Below are 20,250 nucleotides of genomic sequence, written 5' to 3'. Positions count from 1 at the left end.
TGTTATCTCAAAGACCTTCGTATTAATTACTCAAGTCAAGTTTTTTCCTTTCTTTTCTTACATTTATATGAAGTGTGCATATTACCATTCTGTGATCACTTCCAACATTTGCCTTGTTCAGGACGGTAACATTGTTCACAATATATCTTCTGCTTAGTGAGGATGAAGTGAATTTCATTAGTTGTTAATCCATTGGGCTTTTCCATGTCCACTTTCTGTTCACCCTTTTCTTGAAAAAAGTGTTCATTACTGGCACTCCTTGACATTCCTTGAGATTCTGCAAATTCCACAAGTCTTTCACCTCTTTCATTTCTTTTACCAATTCCAAAATTTCCTACAGTTCCATTTCTGTGCTTTTTTGTCGCTTTCCCACCTTAGCATTGAAGTACCCCATAATGATGGTGTACTGAGTTTTCTGTTCATACCGAAGTCGCTCAATTTTGGTGTACAATTTCCATGTATGTCTTACTAAACGTTCTTAAGCACTGTATTAGAATAATTTATTTGTCGTGAATTAAATTCCAGCTCTACGTAAATTTTGCCTAAGGAAGTAAAAAGCACCACTCAAAAGACATTTTTCAATTGTCGACCGTACAACATTTTTCAATTTATTTATCAGAATGTATCGGAATCATTGCTTTATCACTCAAAGGAGTAAAACCATCAACATTAAATACATGTTGGAACAATGTATGGCCAGAGTCAGTTCAATCAGGAAATATGGTCGAACCGGCAGAAAATGGAATAAGTGTGATAGTAAACTTGCTAAGTTGGTAGGAGGAGATGGTTTCGATAATATGACTATGGAAGATGTTCAAGAGTTACTGGTAGAAAAAGAGGCTGGTGAAGCAGATTTGGTGGAAATGGCATTGGAGGTAAACCAAATCAATTCAGAAGATGATAGCACAGATGAAAATTATGAAGTTCCAAATTTTACACTAAAAAGCATATGGGAAGGCATAAATTTAGCCAAACAATTAGAATCTTATTTTCTGAATGCAGATCCTTCAACCTGAAAGGAGCACAAAGTTCAAAAGGAACTTCACACATGCTCCATACCAAGAAACTTACAAAGATCTACCAAGCAAAAGCAAACAAACGCAAGATTACTGACTTTTTAAACAGAAGATACACAAAATCTTTTTTGTTGCTGCAGAAGAAAATTCAGAAGGTGAAGATATTCTGCAACAGAGAAAATATTTTCATTTGACCGTGCTTAACAGCAATGAATAGGAAGAAAATTAAATGAATGTACGTTATCTGACATATACGTATCACCGGACGTTTGTTCAGTGATTACTATTTTTATTAAAAATTAAGTTTCCGATAGTTATACAAAAATGGTGTATTTTTGTTAGCTTTTGGAATGTAACCCCCCTTTTTGTACAGGTTCTTAGTCCCATATAAAACTGTTTTGCACTACATGAGATTTTATAGGACTCTAACTACCGTGTTATACGAGAGTTACATGTATTATAAATATGGCTTTCAACATACTTTAAAAAGTTCACAATTACAATAAGACACAGCAACAATCCACTAAGTAATGCAGAACTGTTCAAAACCATCAGAAAGTAATAGCAAACGCTTCACATGGTCGACAATATCCAATTATGGATATCGATGAAAACAATTACAATATGTCACTTCCATTATATCAAACTAAAAAAAAAATTTAGGACTGAAAGCCTCAGACTATGGAAAATTCACTAATCAAACAAGTTAGTGCAGAGCATCATTTTAGTTTGTGGTAAATCACTGAAGTAGGTGAAATGGCGTTGTTTTTGTTAAATCTCATATTGTGAATGCCTTCACAACGATTGCCCTGATATTGCACGACCTCATATAGGCAACACTTCGCCAATGGAAAAGACTAATGTTACTTATTCTTTGCAGATACCACCACCACTCGGGTATTTAAAAAATTTTTAAATATTTAAAAAATTTATTCTCTGCAGATACCACCACCACTCGGGTGGTGATGGTATCTGCAGAGAATATCTGCAAAGTAACATTAGTCTTTTCCATTGGCGAAGTGTTGCCTATATGAGGTCGTGCAATATCAGGGCAATCGTTGTGAAAGCATTCACAATATGAGATTTTAAAAAAAACTATGCTTTTCATTAACTTGTTTGATTACCAAAGTATTTATATTATTTAATTTTTTTAATATAAAAATAAAGAATTTCTATATTTAAAAAATGTATTAAGTGGGAAAACGTAATTACAATAATACACGGTGTATTCATTATAATGTACTTCTTATGGAGGAAAGCTTCTTACCTGGGAAACTTCTTATGTTGGAAAATAATACATTACAATATATAGAGTTGTTAATGGGAATTAAGAAACAAACCTTGTATAGGGGAAAACTTCTTATGTACGAATTTCTTATCCGGGTTCTATTGTATTATAACAGAATTCAAAAATTCATGCATTTATGGGTTAATGTTGTACAAGGAGGATCTGATTATAAACCCAGCAAGGAAACCTTAAATAAAGTAGAGATTAAAATGAAGTAAAGAAATTTACAATGATTAAAAAAATTAAGAATTAATTCAATTATTTCCTGTACATGATGCAGCTGATGACTGTATTTTAAAAGAATTTAAGGAGCAAATACAATATATGGAGGGATGGCAATGCATCATTCAGAGACAATGAGGGGGATACTTTATGACTCACCTAAGAAAACAACTGTTCCACAGATTGCTAGACTAACTGACATTTTTTTTTGATCCATATCAACTGAGATACACTTGCTTTTCATCAAAAGAGACTTAGTTGTACAATATTAATCATCAATCATCAACAAAAACATCACATCATAAGCAAAATCATTATTTTAGCATTTACAAAGGATTGAGCGATTTCTTCCCATTCACTTTTGAGCTAAAATAAGGTTGCCATAGAGCTTTAAGAGAAAGTATATAAATAATTAAAAATTATGGGTTGGCTCTTCAAGATTAAAATTGTTAATTACAATTTTTTTTTTTTTTCAAATTCAAGATTACCAAGCATACAATTTAATACAAAATTAATCCATCAACAAATTAAAACAACTTTCATTTTTTCATCATATAAAAACTTACTTTAATTTTTTTAAATGCCTTGACCCTTGCTGAGTAACGAGATTCGCATACATAAATATCCTTATCAGCAAAACCCTAAAAATAAAAACATATATCTAAAACTAATTATATTAACTTAACTTGAACTTTTTTGCAATTATTAAAATTAAACTTAATAAACTTTTATTAGAAAATAATTAGTATATTTTAAAACCACTGATGATTTACTAATAGATGGAATTAAGACTGAAATTTATATATGTAATAAGAAAAAGAAAATTTTAAATAATAGCAATTTCAGGATTAATCTTTTATAAGGAAATCTGGCAAATATGTGACCTCAGGAGAGTGAGTTTTCCAATAGGGGCTCTCTGTACAGTGTTCGTTGATGGAATCTTGAGGTTTTTTTTTTTTTTTTTTTTAAACAAGTAAAGTACTGAGTTATTTTCAAAGTTAATATTCCCATGGCCTGAGTTATTTTTGCAAAAGGGTTGACTTTTCTGAAAATGTAACAAAAATGCTAAAAAAAAAAAAAATGATTATGGATGATACATGTGGAAATATGAAATATGGAAATATGTGGGGCGCGGGATAAAAAAGATTTGTATTCATCCAGAAGTAGTGTTGATAGAAAGCTGAAACAGACAACAATGTAGACTTTTTCAACGTAGTCATCAGACAAAATGGCACATTTAGTATTAGCATTAATATTGGAAATGATGCAAGAAAGCCAGCTTATATACCACCCGTTCGCCGAACCCTCTTTGCTCAATTTCAATTTATGCCCCCTCATGTGCATAGTCTGAGCAAAAGAAAGAATCCCATCAGCATTGCATTTTCTAAAGTCATTAAAAGCAATTCAACACCTCACAGGTGACTAGTCTCCAGATGTTGCAATTTGTACAACTGAAGCCTTTCTTGATAAGAGCATCCCTCTGTTCTCCCTCACCAATCTTGTTGTCCTTCTCTGTACTAGCAGCTCTACATCCTTCCAAAAATGAGGCCGTAATCTTTGCCTTATACAATGGGATAATCGCCTTTTTATCCCTGCTAGCAAAATTCTTGTATATCGTTGACAAAATCCCATGAGCTATTCTGTTAGTCTGTCTGTCTGCACTGCTCAGAGAGCTTCATATCATATAATAATGATATGAAGTGGATATTGATCCACATTATTAGTGGATATTAATCCACTAATAATGTTAGTCCATGAAGAGCAGTGTCCACTGATAACCACTCACTGCCTTCTCCCACTCAACCAACCTTTTATCCATTGTAGCAACTTGCCCTTAATGCCATACTGCTCCAATTTGTACAGTGGTCTTCCATGTGCCACAGTATCAAAAGCTTTTCTAAAATGCAAATACACCTAATTCTGTTTTTGCACGAACTTTTTTTACACGAATTTGATTTAACACGAATTCAAAATAAATATTTCAATCTCTTTTTACACGAGTCATTTTGATTTAACACGATTTCTATGAATTTTTTTTGCCTAAATTCTAAGAATTTTTTTTTTATTTGTGGCATATTAGTATCATTTCTATATTACACGCACCAATAGATTAGTGTGATTATCAGCTATTTATTAGTGTGATGGATTAGCTAGTGTGTGCGTTTTGAAATGAGTGCTTTTGGTTACCAATGTGTACGTCTAGGTATCTATGAATCATCAACGTTTTTATTGAATTTGGTGCACATCTACGGTATTCGTGCATTGTATCTTCGAAAGATATTTAGTAATAAGCTCTATTTCAAAGTGAAAGAATCTTTAGTGAAATTTGTGCACATATAAATTTATTAATTTTGCCTATAGTCAATAAATTGTAAGTTTACAAATTTTTCATACTTTTTTTATTAACTATAACTGAGATATTTTTCGGTAGCCCTTATATAATGTCGAATAATTCGCCTATTACCAAAATGAAAAGGAAAGCGAGTTCTTTGGAACTTAAAATTCAAATTTTAGATCGTCTTGCAACTGGACAAGGGGCTACGTCTGTAGGAAAGCATTTTGGTGTACATGAAGCTACCGTAAGAACTATTAAGAAAAATGAAGCTGCAATTAGGAAGTCGGTATGTTCTGGAACAAAAGTAAGTGTTAATTCATCATCATATACAAGAGATATTGTCAAGGAAAAAATGGAAAAGGCTCTGGTAATATGGATAGAAGATCAGTCACAAAAAAGAGTACCAGTAGATGGAAATGCCATCAAGCAAACAGCACTAAGAATTTATAGACAGATTAAAGAAAAGAAGCCAAGCATTTCATCTCAAACAAAAAACAGAAAGTTAAACAGAAAGTATGAATTTTCTGCGAGTACAGGTTGGATGATAGGGTTTCTTAAAAGGAATGCTCTTCCCAATATAAAAATTAAAGGTGAAACTGCATCTGCAGATGAACCGGCCACTAAAGTATTCCCGCAGGAACTTGCAAAAATTATTGAAGACGGAGGATACACTCCTGATCAAGTGTGGAATGCAGATGAAACTGGTTTCTTCTGGAAACGAATGCCGAACAGAACGTATGTAGCCAAATCGCAGAAAACTGCTGGTGGTTTTAAGGTAGCTAAGGATCGTGTGACCTTGTTATTTTCCTCCAACGCTTCAGGAGATCGTATGTTGAAACCACTGCTGGTAAATCGAGCCCTAAATCCACGTTCAATGAAAGGTGTAGATATCAATAAACTGCCTGTTCACTGGATGTCAAACAAGAAGGCCTGGGTGACAACTGCTATCTTTACAGAATGGTTCAACAAATGTTTCACCCCAGAAGTCAGATGTTATATGAATTTGAAAGGTCTCGAATTTAAAGTTCTTCTGATTTCTTGACAATGCACCCGGCCATCCTGTCTTGGAACACCCAAACATACAAATTTTATTTCTGCCACCTAATACTACATCTTTGATACAACCGCTAGACTAAGGTATAATTGCGACAATTAAAACATACTACGTAAAACGAACATTCCAACACGTTTTGGACAAACTGAATGATGAAACACTAACAGTCATTAATGTGTGGAAGAAATTCTCAATTATGGATTGTATCAATCAAGTTGGATTAGCGCTAACTGAATTAAAACCAGCAACTTTAAATGCGTGTTGGAAAGCGGTTTGGCCACAATGTGTAAAAAGCAAAGATCCCATCATCCCTAATACGACCGAATTTCCCAACATCATTACAATGGCACACAAAATTGGTGGAGAAGGATTCGATGATCTATCGTTTGAAGATATTGATGAATTGTTAACCGACAAAGCCCTAAGCGAAGATGAAATATTAGAGGTTGTCCTTGGGACTCCTTATCCCACAGAACGTAGTGATAATGAAGAAAATGATTCTGTTCTAAATGCAGATTTAATAAAAGAAGGTCTGGAACTGGCCAGAAAATTAGGTAATCATTTTGTCAAACATGACCCTAATGAAGAACGCGCTGGGAAGTTTCAACGTGAACTGAAGTTGTTGACAGCCTCTTACAGAGAATTATATAACGGCCTAACCAAAACACGAACACAACGATTAATAACTGAATTCGTTCGTAAAAACCGGTGAAACATCAGCACCAGAGGAGACTCGTGCTGATTTTTCTCAAGAGATCACAGATAGAATTTCATAATAGAGGAAGAAGACCATGTCCACAACATTTCTAGTGATATTCCAGTCGTACGCAAACGTATGCGCCGTTTATTATCAGAAAGTGAAAATGAATAAAATCTTGTTATGTGTAAAACAGATTTTTTTTGTTCATGAAGAATTTTTTTCATTTCATATGCATACAAATTTACTTTAATACATTTTCATTACATATTATTACATGTGTATTTTGTTGAAATAAAATAATAAGCTTAAAAAGAATATTTTTATGTGTTTTTTTTTTAATTATTTTTACTGATTTTTTAGATCCGGAACCAATCGTCTTTCCTTCCATAAATACAATGTCTTTTTTTACACGAATTTTTTTTACACGTATTTTTCAGGAACGTATCTATCGTGTAAAAACAGAATTAGGTGTATATGATATTAGAATTATTCTTTGCATCTAGTTCTTTGTGACCACAATATAGTAACCAATCAAATTTGTCAGACAAGACTTCCCCTGAACAAATCCATGCTGTGTCTGAACTATAACTGTAGTCTTGTCTAGATTATCCTGCATCGCTTCCTTAATCAGTGACTCCATTATTTTCCCAGGAACAGAAGTTAAACTAACAGGTCTGTAATTAACCGTGTCACCCTTTGACCCCTGTTTATGAATTGGGGACACATTTGCACATCTCCTGTCCATGGGAATCTCCCGAGTCCAAGGAAGCTCTCATAATTATGGCTAAGGGTTTGCTTACTTTCTTTAATATAACTGGATAGATCCCATCCACCCCAGGTGCCTTTCTTGTGTTCAATTTCAACAATTTCTGCTCCACTTTGCTCACAGTTATTACAAAATAATTTAGCTCCCTGCCACAGTTGATAAGCTTCTGGCCTCCACTTCCCTACAGACCTCCTCATGTATGAATGTAGATGCAAAATACTCATTCAGTTTGTCAGCTACCTGAGCAGGTTCATCAACAATCGAACTGTCGATGTCAAGTGGACAATCTGATTCATCCCTTTCCTCCAATATAACTGGATAGAGTTTACATAAGTAAAGAAGTCTTTACTGTTTTTCTTTGCATTGTTTTCAAAGATTTCTTGTAATCTGCCTTTGCTTGCCTAATGTCCTTTGTGACTTGATTACATACTATCTTATATCTACCATAGGCATCTGTGTATCCAGATAATTTATATGCAACCCATGCATTTTTCTTCCCTGCCACAAGTTTCACTAGGTTATCTGACATCCATTTAGGCCTAAATCTTGAACAGTATTTCTTAGTTGGTATGAAAAGCCTAGTAGCTTTCAAGATTAATTCCTTGAATGCATCCCATTTAGAATTTTCTGTTGGTAACATCATCAGTTGGTCCCACTGTATGGAATTTAAAAACTATCTGAGACCACTGTAGTCATCTTTACGAAAGCAAAATCCCTTCCCCTTACCCCTGATGGTAGTTACATCTTTAAGTAAATTCCACATCAGTATATTGTGATCACTGTCACCCAGCAGTTCCTTTATCTGCAGATTCTTAATGCATGAATAATCACTGCCGATAATCAGATCAAGAGTGTTACTCTCTCGAACATGCTGCTGTAGAAAACAATCATCAAATATATCCACAAAAGTCTTGCTGGTGTGTGAGTGACACTTGGACAAGTCATTAGCTGTAATAATGATATATGGCTGGAAGTCAAGAGAAGAATAAATTTCTAGCGGATATCATTCTGGAAATATAGTCAAATACTGAGGAACAATACATCAATTCGTATGAAAATTAAAATAATGAACCAATGTATACTCCACATCATGACTTACGGAAGTGAAACTTGGGCACTCACCAAAAGAATGGAAGAGAAGCAGAAACCACACAGAGAAGAATGGAACGAATCATGTTAGGAATCAGACTGTCGGATAAGAAGAGAAATGTGGATTAGGCAGCAAACACAAGTAAAGGACACATCAAAACTAAAGAACTGAAATGGACCTGGGAAGGACACATAGTTTGTAGACATGATGACAGATATACTAAGAAAATAACAGAATGGTACCCAAGAAGAGCTAAAAGAAAACCCGAAAGACAAAAACAGAGATGGACAGAATTCAAGTGCTTGTGGGTAGTAAATGATGGCCATTACACCAAACAGAAGGAACTGGAAAGTTGCTGGAGAGGACTTCCACTACAGGAATAGTGGATTGAAAATGGCAGATGATGATCCTCTTTGTTTTAGGAGAAACAGTATTACTAGAATTAGTTTTCTTTTCATGCATTTCCTCAAAAAAGCAGCAGGCTTAATGTTTATCTAGGTTTGGCTGAAGTAAATGCACAACAATGGCCCACTTACACCTAAATTTGCTTCTGCAAGCTCAGTTGTAGATCCAGCATAAACAATTAGATCAAGTATATATCCAATCTTCACATCACACAAAATAAAGTGCTTTACATCAAACCTATGTCATTTTGTGCAAATGAAGTTGTATGCCAAGTCGTCCTTTGAAGAGAAGTAGGCACTCAATGATATGCAATTTTTCAAAAGGATAAAGAGTGTACCAAAAATGATTTTAATAAAATATTCAGCACAGATCTCAGCTTCTGCATATAACCACCTTTTTCTTTTTCCTCAATATGACTAAAATGTAGCATTCTTAGTATACAAAAGAATTATTTTTTTCATAATCTCAAAGAAGGCAAGGAATTTCAAAAGCCAATTATTTGATCAGCACTAGAAACAATTTCTTATCATAAACCATAAGCATCAGATGGTAATAAATTTCTGAAATGAATATTTCTTTCCACTGTCCTAATTAGTAAAATTTCAGTCACATTTTCAATCATAGTAATGGCATAATTGTCTCTTTGACACAATTTTGCAATTTCTGTAGACATTTTCTGAAAAGTCTACCTCTTTCAAATTACTAGAGTTGTCAGGAAACACAGTTCCTTAATTTCTGAACTGCTGTCATCAAATTTACATATAGGATTGAACTCACCTCTATGACGTTTTCATTTTGAATGTTTCCAGCCTTTGTTTCTTCAGTTCAATTTCTTAGTCAGAATTGGAACTAACCTCAATATGTTGGAGTTTCTCATCACTGCACTTCATCAAGCGAAACATTTTAAGAATTTTCAATATCAGATTTATATACATCTGACATATATGATAAAACTTTTAGTTAGAATATAACTGCAACTCGGCTGACCTTCTATATTCAAATGTTAATATAAGTAATGTTTTGGGGGGGCCAAACATTATATTCACAGTTTATAAACAAAAACTTTATAAGTTTCTGACTTCTGATATTTGCAACTGATGGTTTATTTGAAAAGCACCAGATAACAGCAGTTATTTGTAAAGTTTTATTAACTCAACTATTTGTGATTGCAGTACACAGCCTATCGTTAATGAAAACAGTGCCCAACTATAATCGAGCACAGTACCTAATGGCTTAAAAATAAAAACTTTGCATATAAATTCCTTTAAATACACTATGTAATAAATTTTCAAAAATGTTTATCTATATTTCTTGATAAATTTCCTGTTTATCTACATATCTTCATAGTGTTTCTTTATGAATTTGTGTATGCTGATTCCAAATATGACCTTAGTTTTTGCAGAGTACCAATGGTTGCCCAGAAATGAAAAGCATATATGCAATAATACTATATCAGATTTATTAACAATGTTTAACTTACACTCAGTGATCACTGATTTTTGTGTACCCATCTGTAATGGACTATGTTGTATAACTTGCAATACAAAAAGCTGAACAGCTCCATATGCTAGAGGAGCAGTAATTTGCATCTGGTCGTGCTAAAGTCAAAATGATAAAGTATCAGTTATGGGATGCAGTAAAGATATCACAGAGTTTCAAAAAGGCATGAGCGTGAGAGTTCATGTATCGAAAATGACATGTTTTGTTAGTTGCTCATGGCCAAAAAATAATGTTTAATGAACCAAAATAACTCCTGTGGACAGAACTATAAAAGATTATGTAAAGTGGATGTTTGTGGTGAGCGAAGGGTGCAGTGCACTGTACAGACTCAATGACAGGTCACTGTGTGCAGTTAGTATCACAATACAATATGGAGAATGCAAGAACAATATCCAAAATGATGATGCGGCTGCACACACAGACATATGGGGTTCCATGGCAGAAGACCCAAGAGACATCCTTTCTTCACTGCTGATCATCTTTGACAGCAAATTCTGGGTGTAAACAACATGTTGGTTGGACACAGGAGAACTAGAAATGAGTGTGATGGTCGGACGAGTCCAAATAGCTAGTGCTGATGGACACCTTTGTTTGTAGCACAAATAACACAAGTTCATGGATCCAGTGTGCATAGGGTCCTTTGGTCTCTGTCCAGAAAGCTCAGGCAACCCTGATGGAGACTAGCCAGAGAATAATGATAAGCCTGGCTACCTCCTAACGATGTGTGCGGGCAACTGGGGGGGGGGTGTCCCACAACGGGTTATGCGGCCAAATGTCAGAACACAACAACAGAACCCAACACAATACTACACACAAACACTTTTCTGGCTTTTACAGTGGTACTGCATTACTTCACAAGAGTACTTATGGTGTAGACATGGGGAACCACTGGTGGTGCCTGATACAAACACTATGTGTATAGTGCCCGTTATCCAGACAGGTGATGGTGCTTGATTAATATAGGTGCTTGATTAACATATTTTGCTGGCAATAGGACTCTTGGTGTGTATGGATTAACATTTCACTGGTGAGATCTACTGGCAGATCTTAGGAGACCATGTGCACCCTGCCATATTGCATTTTTTTCCTTGACAGAAATGGGATCTTCCAAGATCCCATTTCATCAGGACCACACTGTGCATGTCTAATTTGAGGAACACATGAAGATATCACCCATCCTGATTAGCCTCCAAATTTGCCTGACTTCAATCCAATCAGTGGGATGTTTTGGAATAGAAAGTAAGGCATACTTTCTATTCCAGTGTTTACTTTCTATTCCAGTAAGGCATGCTTGTCTATTCCAGTGTTTCTTAACCTTTTTTGTTCGCGTACCCCCAAAAAACCACGTTACTATTTTCGTACCCCCATATATGTATGTCTACTATATTTTACTACAAGTAAGCCTCTACAATTGAATTCTAAGTGAGTTAACTTTTTTGTACTTATATAGTAAAAGAGATGTGACCGCTTTTATGCACATGTTCTGTGTTGCACAACAAATTGTCGAAATACAGATATTAATTCTCATTATAATATCGCTTCTACAAAAACAATGTTTAAAAGAAATACAAACATTTATAATCTATTCCAACACTGTGAAAAGCCTTGTAGGTAGCATGGCTGCAGATCCCTAGGGATGTCTTCAAACAGCTAGTAAAGTTAATGCCTAGGCAAAATAGTGGTTGTTATCCATTGAATGGTGGCCCAACATAGTCATTAAGTAGGTGGTCATAATTTAGAGATCACTCAGTGTACGTATGGCATTCAGTATTAATCTTTGCTATAAGTAAAAAAGCTAAAAAATTTATCAATTAAAAAGTAGAACCCCTCCTAGGATTAATAAAAAAATTTTCTCAAAAATTCTGAGAAATTCTGAGCAATAATTCTGAATTAAGAAATAGACCTTCTCTGGCAGCCTGTCTGCATTGCTCAGAAAACTTCATATCTGACTGCACAATTACTCGCAGGTCTTTTTCATTTTCTACCACCCTACGTTTAGTACTACACAGTTGGTACACATCTATGGGGTTACTTCTACCCATATACAGTACTTTGCATTTGTCAATGTTAAACTTCAGTTGACACTTCTCAGCCCATCTGCCCTACTTCGTTTCTAGATCCTATTTCAGTAGCACACTGCCATTATTGTCATTAAAAACCCTGCCAACCTGTGTATCATCTGCATACTTGGACATTAAGCCTGATATATCTTCATCAATGTCATTGATAAACATACAAAACAACAGCAGGCCCAACACTGAAACCTGGAGGACTCCACTAATAACATTAGTCCATAAAGAGCATTGTCCATTGATTACCACTCTGCCTTTTCCCACTCAAGCATGACTTTATCCATAGCAGCAATTTATCCTTAATGCCATACTGCTCCAATTTGTACAGTAGTTTTCCATGTGCAACAGTATCAAAAGCTATCCTGAAATCCAAGTATATGATGTCAAAATTATTTTTTGCTTCCAGTTCCTTTGTAACCACATCATAGTATCAATCAAATTTGTCAGACAAGACTTTCCCTTAACAAATCCATGATATGTCTGAATTATTACTGCAATCTTGTCTAGATGATCCTGCAATGATTCTTTAACTAGTGACTCCATTATTTTCCCCAGAACAGAAGTTAAACTAACAGGTCTGTAATTACTTGTGTCACCTTTTGATCCCGTTTTGTGAACTGAGGATACATTTGCAGTCTGTGGGGACTGCAAATGTATCCCCAATTCACAAAATCCATGGGGACTTCTGTGTCCAAGGATGCTCTCATAATTATGGCTAAGGGTTTGCTTAATTCTTTTTCCACCTCCTTTAATATAACTGGATAGATCCCATCCACACCAGGTACCTTTACTCTGTTTAACCTAAGTAGTTATATTCTGTTATATTCAGTAATAAAACAGTAAACCTATCTGCAAAAAGATCTAAACCTCTCAAACAATTCCTCATTAATTTCATAAATATAAGTGGTCTCAATTCTAATCTCAATGATTTCCATTTACAATCTGTCAAACCCCTCGTACTTTTTCTGACAGAATCTCAGTTATCGGTTGATTCAACCACTGCTCATCCCAGTTGTCCAAATTATTTGCTGTATAGTTCCTTTTGATGCAAAGGTGGTATTTGTGCATATGTCCATATTATTCTGATATTACCTGTCAGGGAGTTAGTAATTTGGAATCTTCTCTTTTCGATCTCCTCTGGCATAAAATCTATCTACCACAGTCTTTCAAATTCATCTGTTGCCTCTCGTTTATTCACCTTGTTCTCCCAACTCCACTAATCACTTGGAATTCCTTGACTTTCTCTCTTCGAAAATTAACTTTGACCAGTCCAACTTTCCCAACAGCTTTCCAGTCCAGTCCAACTTTCCTAGCTGGTAATTTTTCTTGGCGATTTTAATGTTCACAACTCCAGATGGCTTCTGTTTTCTAGTTTGCACAGATTGTTTATTTCCCTACCAGAATACAATTCTGGTAGGAAACAATCCTAACCACACACTTGAGCTTTTTCTCACAAACAACCCTTCTAAGTACATGGTTGAGGTGAGTGGTCCTCTAGGTACTTCAGATTACAACTTGGTGATGGTCTCTTCTCTAATGGAGCCTTTCTCTCATGGCCATTCCCAACCTGGTGTTGTTTGGCATTACAAGAATGCAAAATGGAATGATCTGCAAGATTTCTTTTCTTCTTTTCCTTGGTCAGATTACTTTTTCAAAACTTTCAATGTCAACATTTGCTAAGATCATGTGAGTGAAATTATTCTTGTAAGGATGAAATCCAAAATCTCGTCCTTTAATCTAAACCCTGGTTTTCCAATAAACGTGCTAAGGCTGTTCAAGAGAAGAATGTTGCATATTGTAATTGGCTTGTTTCCAAATATTCAGTTTTATTTTCTGCCTACACTAAAGTTTCCAACAATTGTGAAGCAGTTATTAATCAGTCCAAATTAATTTTAACCAAGCTAAGAGCAGAAAACTTGCTTTTTGTCCAAATGGTAGTTGAGCAGTCTGGTGTCTTGTCAAAGCTATTTACCTAACTTTTGCCCATCTCTCTTCTTATCTCTGTTGAAACTACACGGTTCTTTGCCACTTCAGCCAAGGATAAAGCTGATCTATTAGCATCCTACTTTTCTTCAACTCGTGTATTAATGATCGCAGTAACCACCTCTGTCCATTACCTGTATGCTTTATTCAATGCCTCCTTGTGGTCTTCCATCATAAAGATGCCAGAAGGATTTTGATGAATCTTGATGCCAAGAAAGCTCTAGGTGCAGATGGTATTTCTCCACCTGTTCTCAAAACCTGTGCTCCTGAACTTACTCCTGTTCTGTGTCACCTTTTCTATTAAAAAGGTGTTTTTTTTCTTCTGCTTGGAGATTTGCTCATATTCAGCCCAGTTCCTAAAAAGGGTGACAAATACCTCCCATCCAATTATTGTTCCATTGCAATTACTCCTACTCTTGCTAAAGTAATGGAAAACTCAATTAACCGCTAACTCTTAAACTATCTAGAAACCTTCCAAATGATCTGCCCTACCATGAAATATTGTAGGGCAGATCAGATGGAAGGTTTCTAGAACCTCTTTCAGGCTTCCAGATTCCATTAAAAAGAGGGCAGTTAGGTTAATTAATGACTATCTCTAACAAAGTCTCTCCACTGTCTGTCCCACAGATGTTCTGTTTCTGCTGCATGACTTTTCTATAGATACTTCAATGGGCACTGTTCTTCATAATAGGCTTTATAATTCCTGCTTTCTATTTCAAAGCAGTCTGATTAATCAACATCCTTTCACTGTCCAGCCTCAAACTCACAGAACCAACTTTTCTTCTTCTTCATCTATTCATTCAACTTCCATTTTCCAGAACAACCTTCCTTCATACATAATTTCCAAAAATTACAATCTACAGACGTTCAAGTCTAATGCCAACAAATATCTTCTTTCTCCTTTTCGACTTGCAACCCATTCAACTGTAGGTTCTAATACCTCTCATGTTTGCAGTTTTCATAAAAAAAAAAAAAAAAAAAAAACAACTGAGATGAGCAGTGGATATCACTGAGGTTAGAACTGAGACCAGATATATTTGTGAAATGAATGAGGAAGTTTTAGTACTTCTAATTCTTCTTAGATAACAGTAAACAAACAAATATTCATCCACTTTAACAGGAACACATGCAGCTCCTTTTTAGTATACAAATTAATAAGATAACATGGACAGCATATTACCACCAGGTGCTCAATATCATCTTTTAATGTTATTCCAGTTTGTTTTTAGACCTACCATTTCAGGTAGGTGTAAAAACACTAAGTGACAGTGTTTTGAAGGAATCCAACATGCTTTCAAGTTGTTGAGAAGAAGAAATCCAGTGTTGTACCCTGTAGGGTTTGTATTCCAATGCTGGCATTGAGAGCAAACTGATTTCAATTTGACATTTTTTTTTTAATTTAAAAAGTTCCCACAATGGAATACAGCTTGGAATCACTTTGCCATTTTCCAGAATGTCAAAGTGAAAATGATCCATTTTTCACTTTGACTGAAAATGATCCATTTTTCAGAGCTACCACTACCTCTTCTTTCCTTATCTGTGAAAATTCACTCAAAATGCCTATTGTTTTTGTTCTTTGACAACTTTTTTTTTTTGTTATTTCACCATCAAGAAACATATTTCTAACACATGCAGATGTGTTATATTTCATAACACATCTGCATGATCAGCACATCTCAGAGGATGCTTATGTTCTATGACAAAATAAACATTAGACACATGTGACATTATCACCACCATGAAATGATGCATCTGTTTTTGAATTTCTCTCTTTCTATGCAATGCATGATTAAATCACGTTTCCTCTTGAAATAAAATTTCCATCCATCTTCTGAAAAATACCACAAAATTCTACCCACTTAGAGAACGAGGTTATTATCCCACATTTCTATATTTCAATGTACTCTAGCACACCAGACAGCTGGTTTGTTATGAAGATAAGAATAAATTCAGTTTTTTTTTTAAAAAAATCCATTTTTAACATAGTTTTACTATTTTTTTGTGAAAAGAAAAAGGCAGAACAAAACTGAGTTTTGGCAAAAAAGACTGTGGTTCTCTTTGTCACCAAATAAATTAAGAAGGTGATACAGTGAGTTAAATCCCGAGAGTTGAAAGCCATACTAACATAATAGGGTTAATGGAAACATGGTGTTACCTATAAATGGGGGAAAATTGGTTCCACTATAATAATATATAATATATTTAGGAATTATGGGCAAGATAGGAGTCTGATGCTTCTTATCAAAGCAACTTGAGTGACAAAATAGCATTCCCAGATTCTGTACTTGTACACACCAGCACAGAATCTCTGATGTAAGGTAAAGTGGCAGACAAAAAAATTGCATCACCTTAAAAAAAGTAACATTTGTAGTGAAACATATAAGATATTGTTTGATTACAGTCATTTTGTTTGCCGCAAAGCGAAGGTATTGCATCAGATAGTAATTGCAAGGTATTGCATCAGCCGTTTCTATAAATACAGCGTTAGAAGGGTATACACACTAATTAATATCCTGTTTTGTGGAGGTGTAAGCATGGCTAGATATGTTCAGTTGACACCAAGAAAAAAAAAAAAAAAAAGTGTGGCTGTTGCCGTGTCCCAGGAAGGGCTTTCTATGTGTACTATCGCTGTTAAAATAGGCTGCCACCAGTCAACAGTATCCTGGGTGCTGAAATTAAAGTGTGAAACTGGTGATGTGAAGAGAAGACCTGGAGCAGGCCGTAAGAGAGTGATTACGCCTTCCCAAGCTGTTTCAATATTTGAAACAGCTATGCCTTTGTAATCGCCATACTAGTGCTCCTGATCTAAAGATCTAAAATTGAACTTTGAGATGGTCTCTGGTTTGAAAAAAAGTGCACGAACTATCCAAAGATGTCTTTCAGAATGTGATCTGCATGCTTATCGGCCCAAGAAGAAGCCTTTGTTGACCCAACAAATGAGGAAAAAGCAACTTGCTTGGACTAAAATGCATATTTCATGAACAAAAGAACAATGGGACACCGTCATCTTTTCTGACAAATCGAAATTCAACCTGCATGGCTCAGATGGGAAGCAATATGTCAGAAGATGAAAATCAGAGGCAATACCATCCTGACCACATAACACTGACTGTAAAGTTTCCCGCCGGTCAGATGGTCTGGGGACGCATAAGTGTGTAGTTATGTATCCCCAAAAACCTACACTGCTATCTTGGAGAAGTGCCTGAAACCCGTTTATTAGGGATTACCACACAGATGTTCAAAACTGCACATTTCAACAGGACTCAGCACGTTGCCATACAGCAAAATTGGTAAGTTTTATGCTATTTAGATTTAATGATGAGCTTGTCTTCCTCACAAGGCTTAAAACATATACCAATGTTTCCTCTCATTTTTTTCCCCTTAAGGTGCAGTCATACCTCAGAAATGCTGGCATTACAGTGTTGGACTGGCCTGGCAACAGTCCAATTTAAACCCTATTGAAAATTGCTGGTACACAATGTCATCTAAAATTGTTCAAAAGAACCCAACAAGTAAAATTCAGCTGCAGAAGAGCATTGTTAGGGTATGGTACCACAAAATTGGGCAACCGTATATCCAGAAGATGATTAACTCTATGCCAGATTGTTGCAAGGCTGTAATTGCAGCTCGAGGAGAAACAACAAAATATTGAAGACTTATTTTGCTGATTTGCAGTACATAATACTATTATGTTAACTTGTCATTTCAGTTTGTACATGTAAATGCAATAAAATGTTTGTTTGGTTATTATGATTGGCATTTGCATGATTTCTCATATTTCCATTAATTACACATTTTATCCTCTGGGAAGATATTTAAAGCAATTAGGTATATCAGGTGGAGTCTTTTTATAGTATTTCATTCACAAAGATATATATCCCATCTAACAAATGCATTTCGAACATTTCTGCAACCCACAATGCAACGCTGTTGTTGTTATTTGGTTTTTAGAAGCATTAGCAACTAAGGCCATATTGCTCCGGGGATATGCAGCGGTCATTCCCTGACCTTTCCGCATCCTCCGTATTTGGTGGTCACGGGCTCGAACCCCAGTCTAATCAAGAAGCGTGTGCTACGCACTGCTGCTCCTGCCCACCTGGCTAAGGAGGCATCACAATGCAACGCAAAACACATTATTTGCAAAATTCACAAGTGATGAAACTTTTTTGTCTGCCACTGTAGTTGCATACAAAGGTAAAATGAGAGCGAGACTCGTTTGTAGCATCTTGCTACAGACCAGATGTTTCTGAAGAGCGTCACGAGCATCACAACACAGGTAGAATAGGAGGGCAAGTGTGAATGTGTTATTTGTGATTTCAAATTGTTCCTCATTGACTGCAACAAGTAGAGAGTGAGAGAGAGAGAGAGAGAGCCTTTGTACAGGAAACAAAATTTCCAAATAAACTAAATCACTATTACTATCAGTATATTAGAGAAAATACCAGAAGTAAAAATATTCTATAAATGATAATTACCCTCAAACAGATGACATATGATGATGCAGCCCTCAGTTAGAAGATGAAGAAAGAGATAGTTGTCAAAGGTAAAGTTGGGGTTTAGCCTCAGTGTAGATAGCAGGAGGGTGAATACATTAGAATTAAACAATAGTTACAGACTGCAAATGCACATATATTATTAAGAAAATATAGCATTAGTAGGATAATGAGATGGATAGATACAGAGATAGCCAGGCTAAATGAGCAAAAAAAAAAAAAAAAGGTACGAAAAGTTAACAGAGTAATGAAAAGTACTGAAGCCTATAAAAGCTACAAGATAATCTATAATAGTACCCCAGAAAAGGTGTCAGGATGATAAAGGACGAACTCAATGGCGGAAGAGAAACGGCTGGCTAAGGAGAGCAAAAAACAGGGAAAAGTAGTTTTTTCATATGTGAAACCAAAGAAGAAGGAAACATATCAACTCTTGTACATGTGTAGAAAATCCAGCTGATGTTGCTGATGAATTGCACAGGTACTTCACTTTGATCTTTACAGATGAAAGACCCTTCATAGTGAGGCTGAGCAGTATAACATTAGCTGTACTGAAGTTACAGCTAAGTGCTTATCAGAAAAAACTTTCAAGCTTAAAGGCAACTTGCCATTGTCCCATAAAATTCACTTACAAATTGCAGAACTGGCAAATGAGATTAGCTTTGATGAAGTGGACACAAAAGGGAGAAAGAGGAAATGCAGCTGGCACCAAGTAAAACAGCTCATAACAAGAAAGGATGACGGAAGCTTTCAGTCTCCTTGAGAAAGGGGTGGCCATTCTCACTGAAGCTCACTTGATGAGTGAGTGAGCTCTTGAGTAATTTAATTAAATTGTATCAAGAGAAAAAGAGGAAGCAGCAAAATTCTGCTCAGATTGCTATTTTTGGCTTCTTACAATGCGAATAATTTACAGTCAGTTCTGCTATAACGCAGTACAAGTGTTCCTAAAAATCTCCACATTATGGTATTTTGCACATTAAAAACAACAGGACTTATGAGAAAAATAGGGATAGAGGCAGAGCACTCAAAAAAAAAAAAAAAAAAAAAAAAAAAAAAAGTTCAGTCTGGTAAGTAAAACACTAAAAAAAGTTAGAAACCCAATAAAATTGCTAACACAGGTTAAAACATCTTAAATTTCTAATAAATAAATAAATAAATATTACAGTAAATATTACACTTTATCTTGACAAGATATGAAGTCTGATTGATATTTCTTTTCACTGACATTTTCTTTTTTTTTTTTTTTTTGGATTGTAAAATTTAAAACAATAAAAGAGAAGCAATCAATAATGATGAACATGGGATGCACAAGTGAGACAAGTTTACAAA

At 35.3% G+C, this 20,250-nt stretch overlaps 1 protein-coding gene across 1 annotated transcript in view; it reads right to left on the bottom strand.

The window, feature by feature from the left end:
* Positions 1–20,250, bottom strand: part of polybromo (protein) — a 702,481-nt gene that overhangs the window by 245,025 nt on the left and 437,206 nt on the right. The window contains exon 25 of the mRNA XM_090389959.1: positions 3,093–3,167. Within this exon, the coding sequence (XP_090246085.1) occupies positions 3,093–3,167 (75 nt within the window). The remainder of the gene's footprint in view (positions 1–3,092; positions 3,168–20,250) is intronic.

Source organism: Mastigoproctus giganteus, chromosome 2 (assembly GCF_048544385.1).
Source record: "Mastigoproctus giganteus isolate SK-2022 chromosome 2, ASM4854438v1, whole genome shotgun sequence".
Lineage (NCBI taxonomy): Eukaryota > Metazoa > Arthropoda > Arachnida > Uropygi > Thelyphonidae > Mastigoproctus > Mastigoproctus giganteus.
This window is presented reverse-complemented; position numbering and strand designations above follow the sequence as displayed.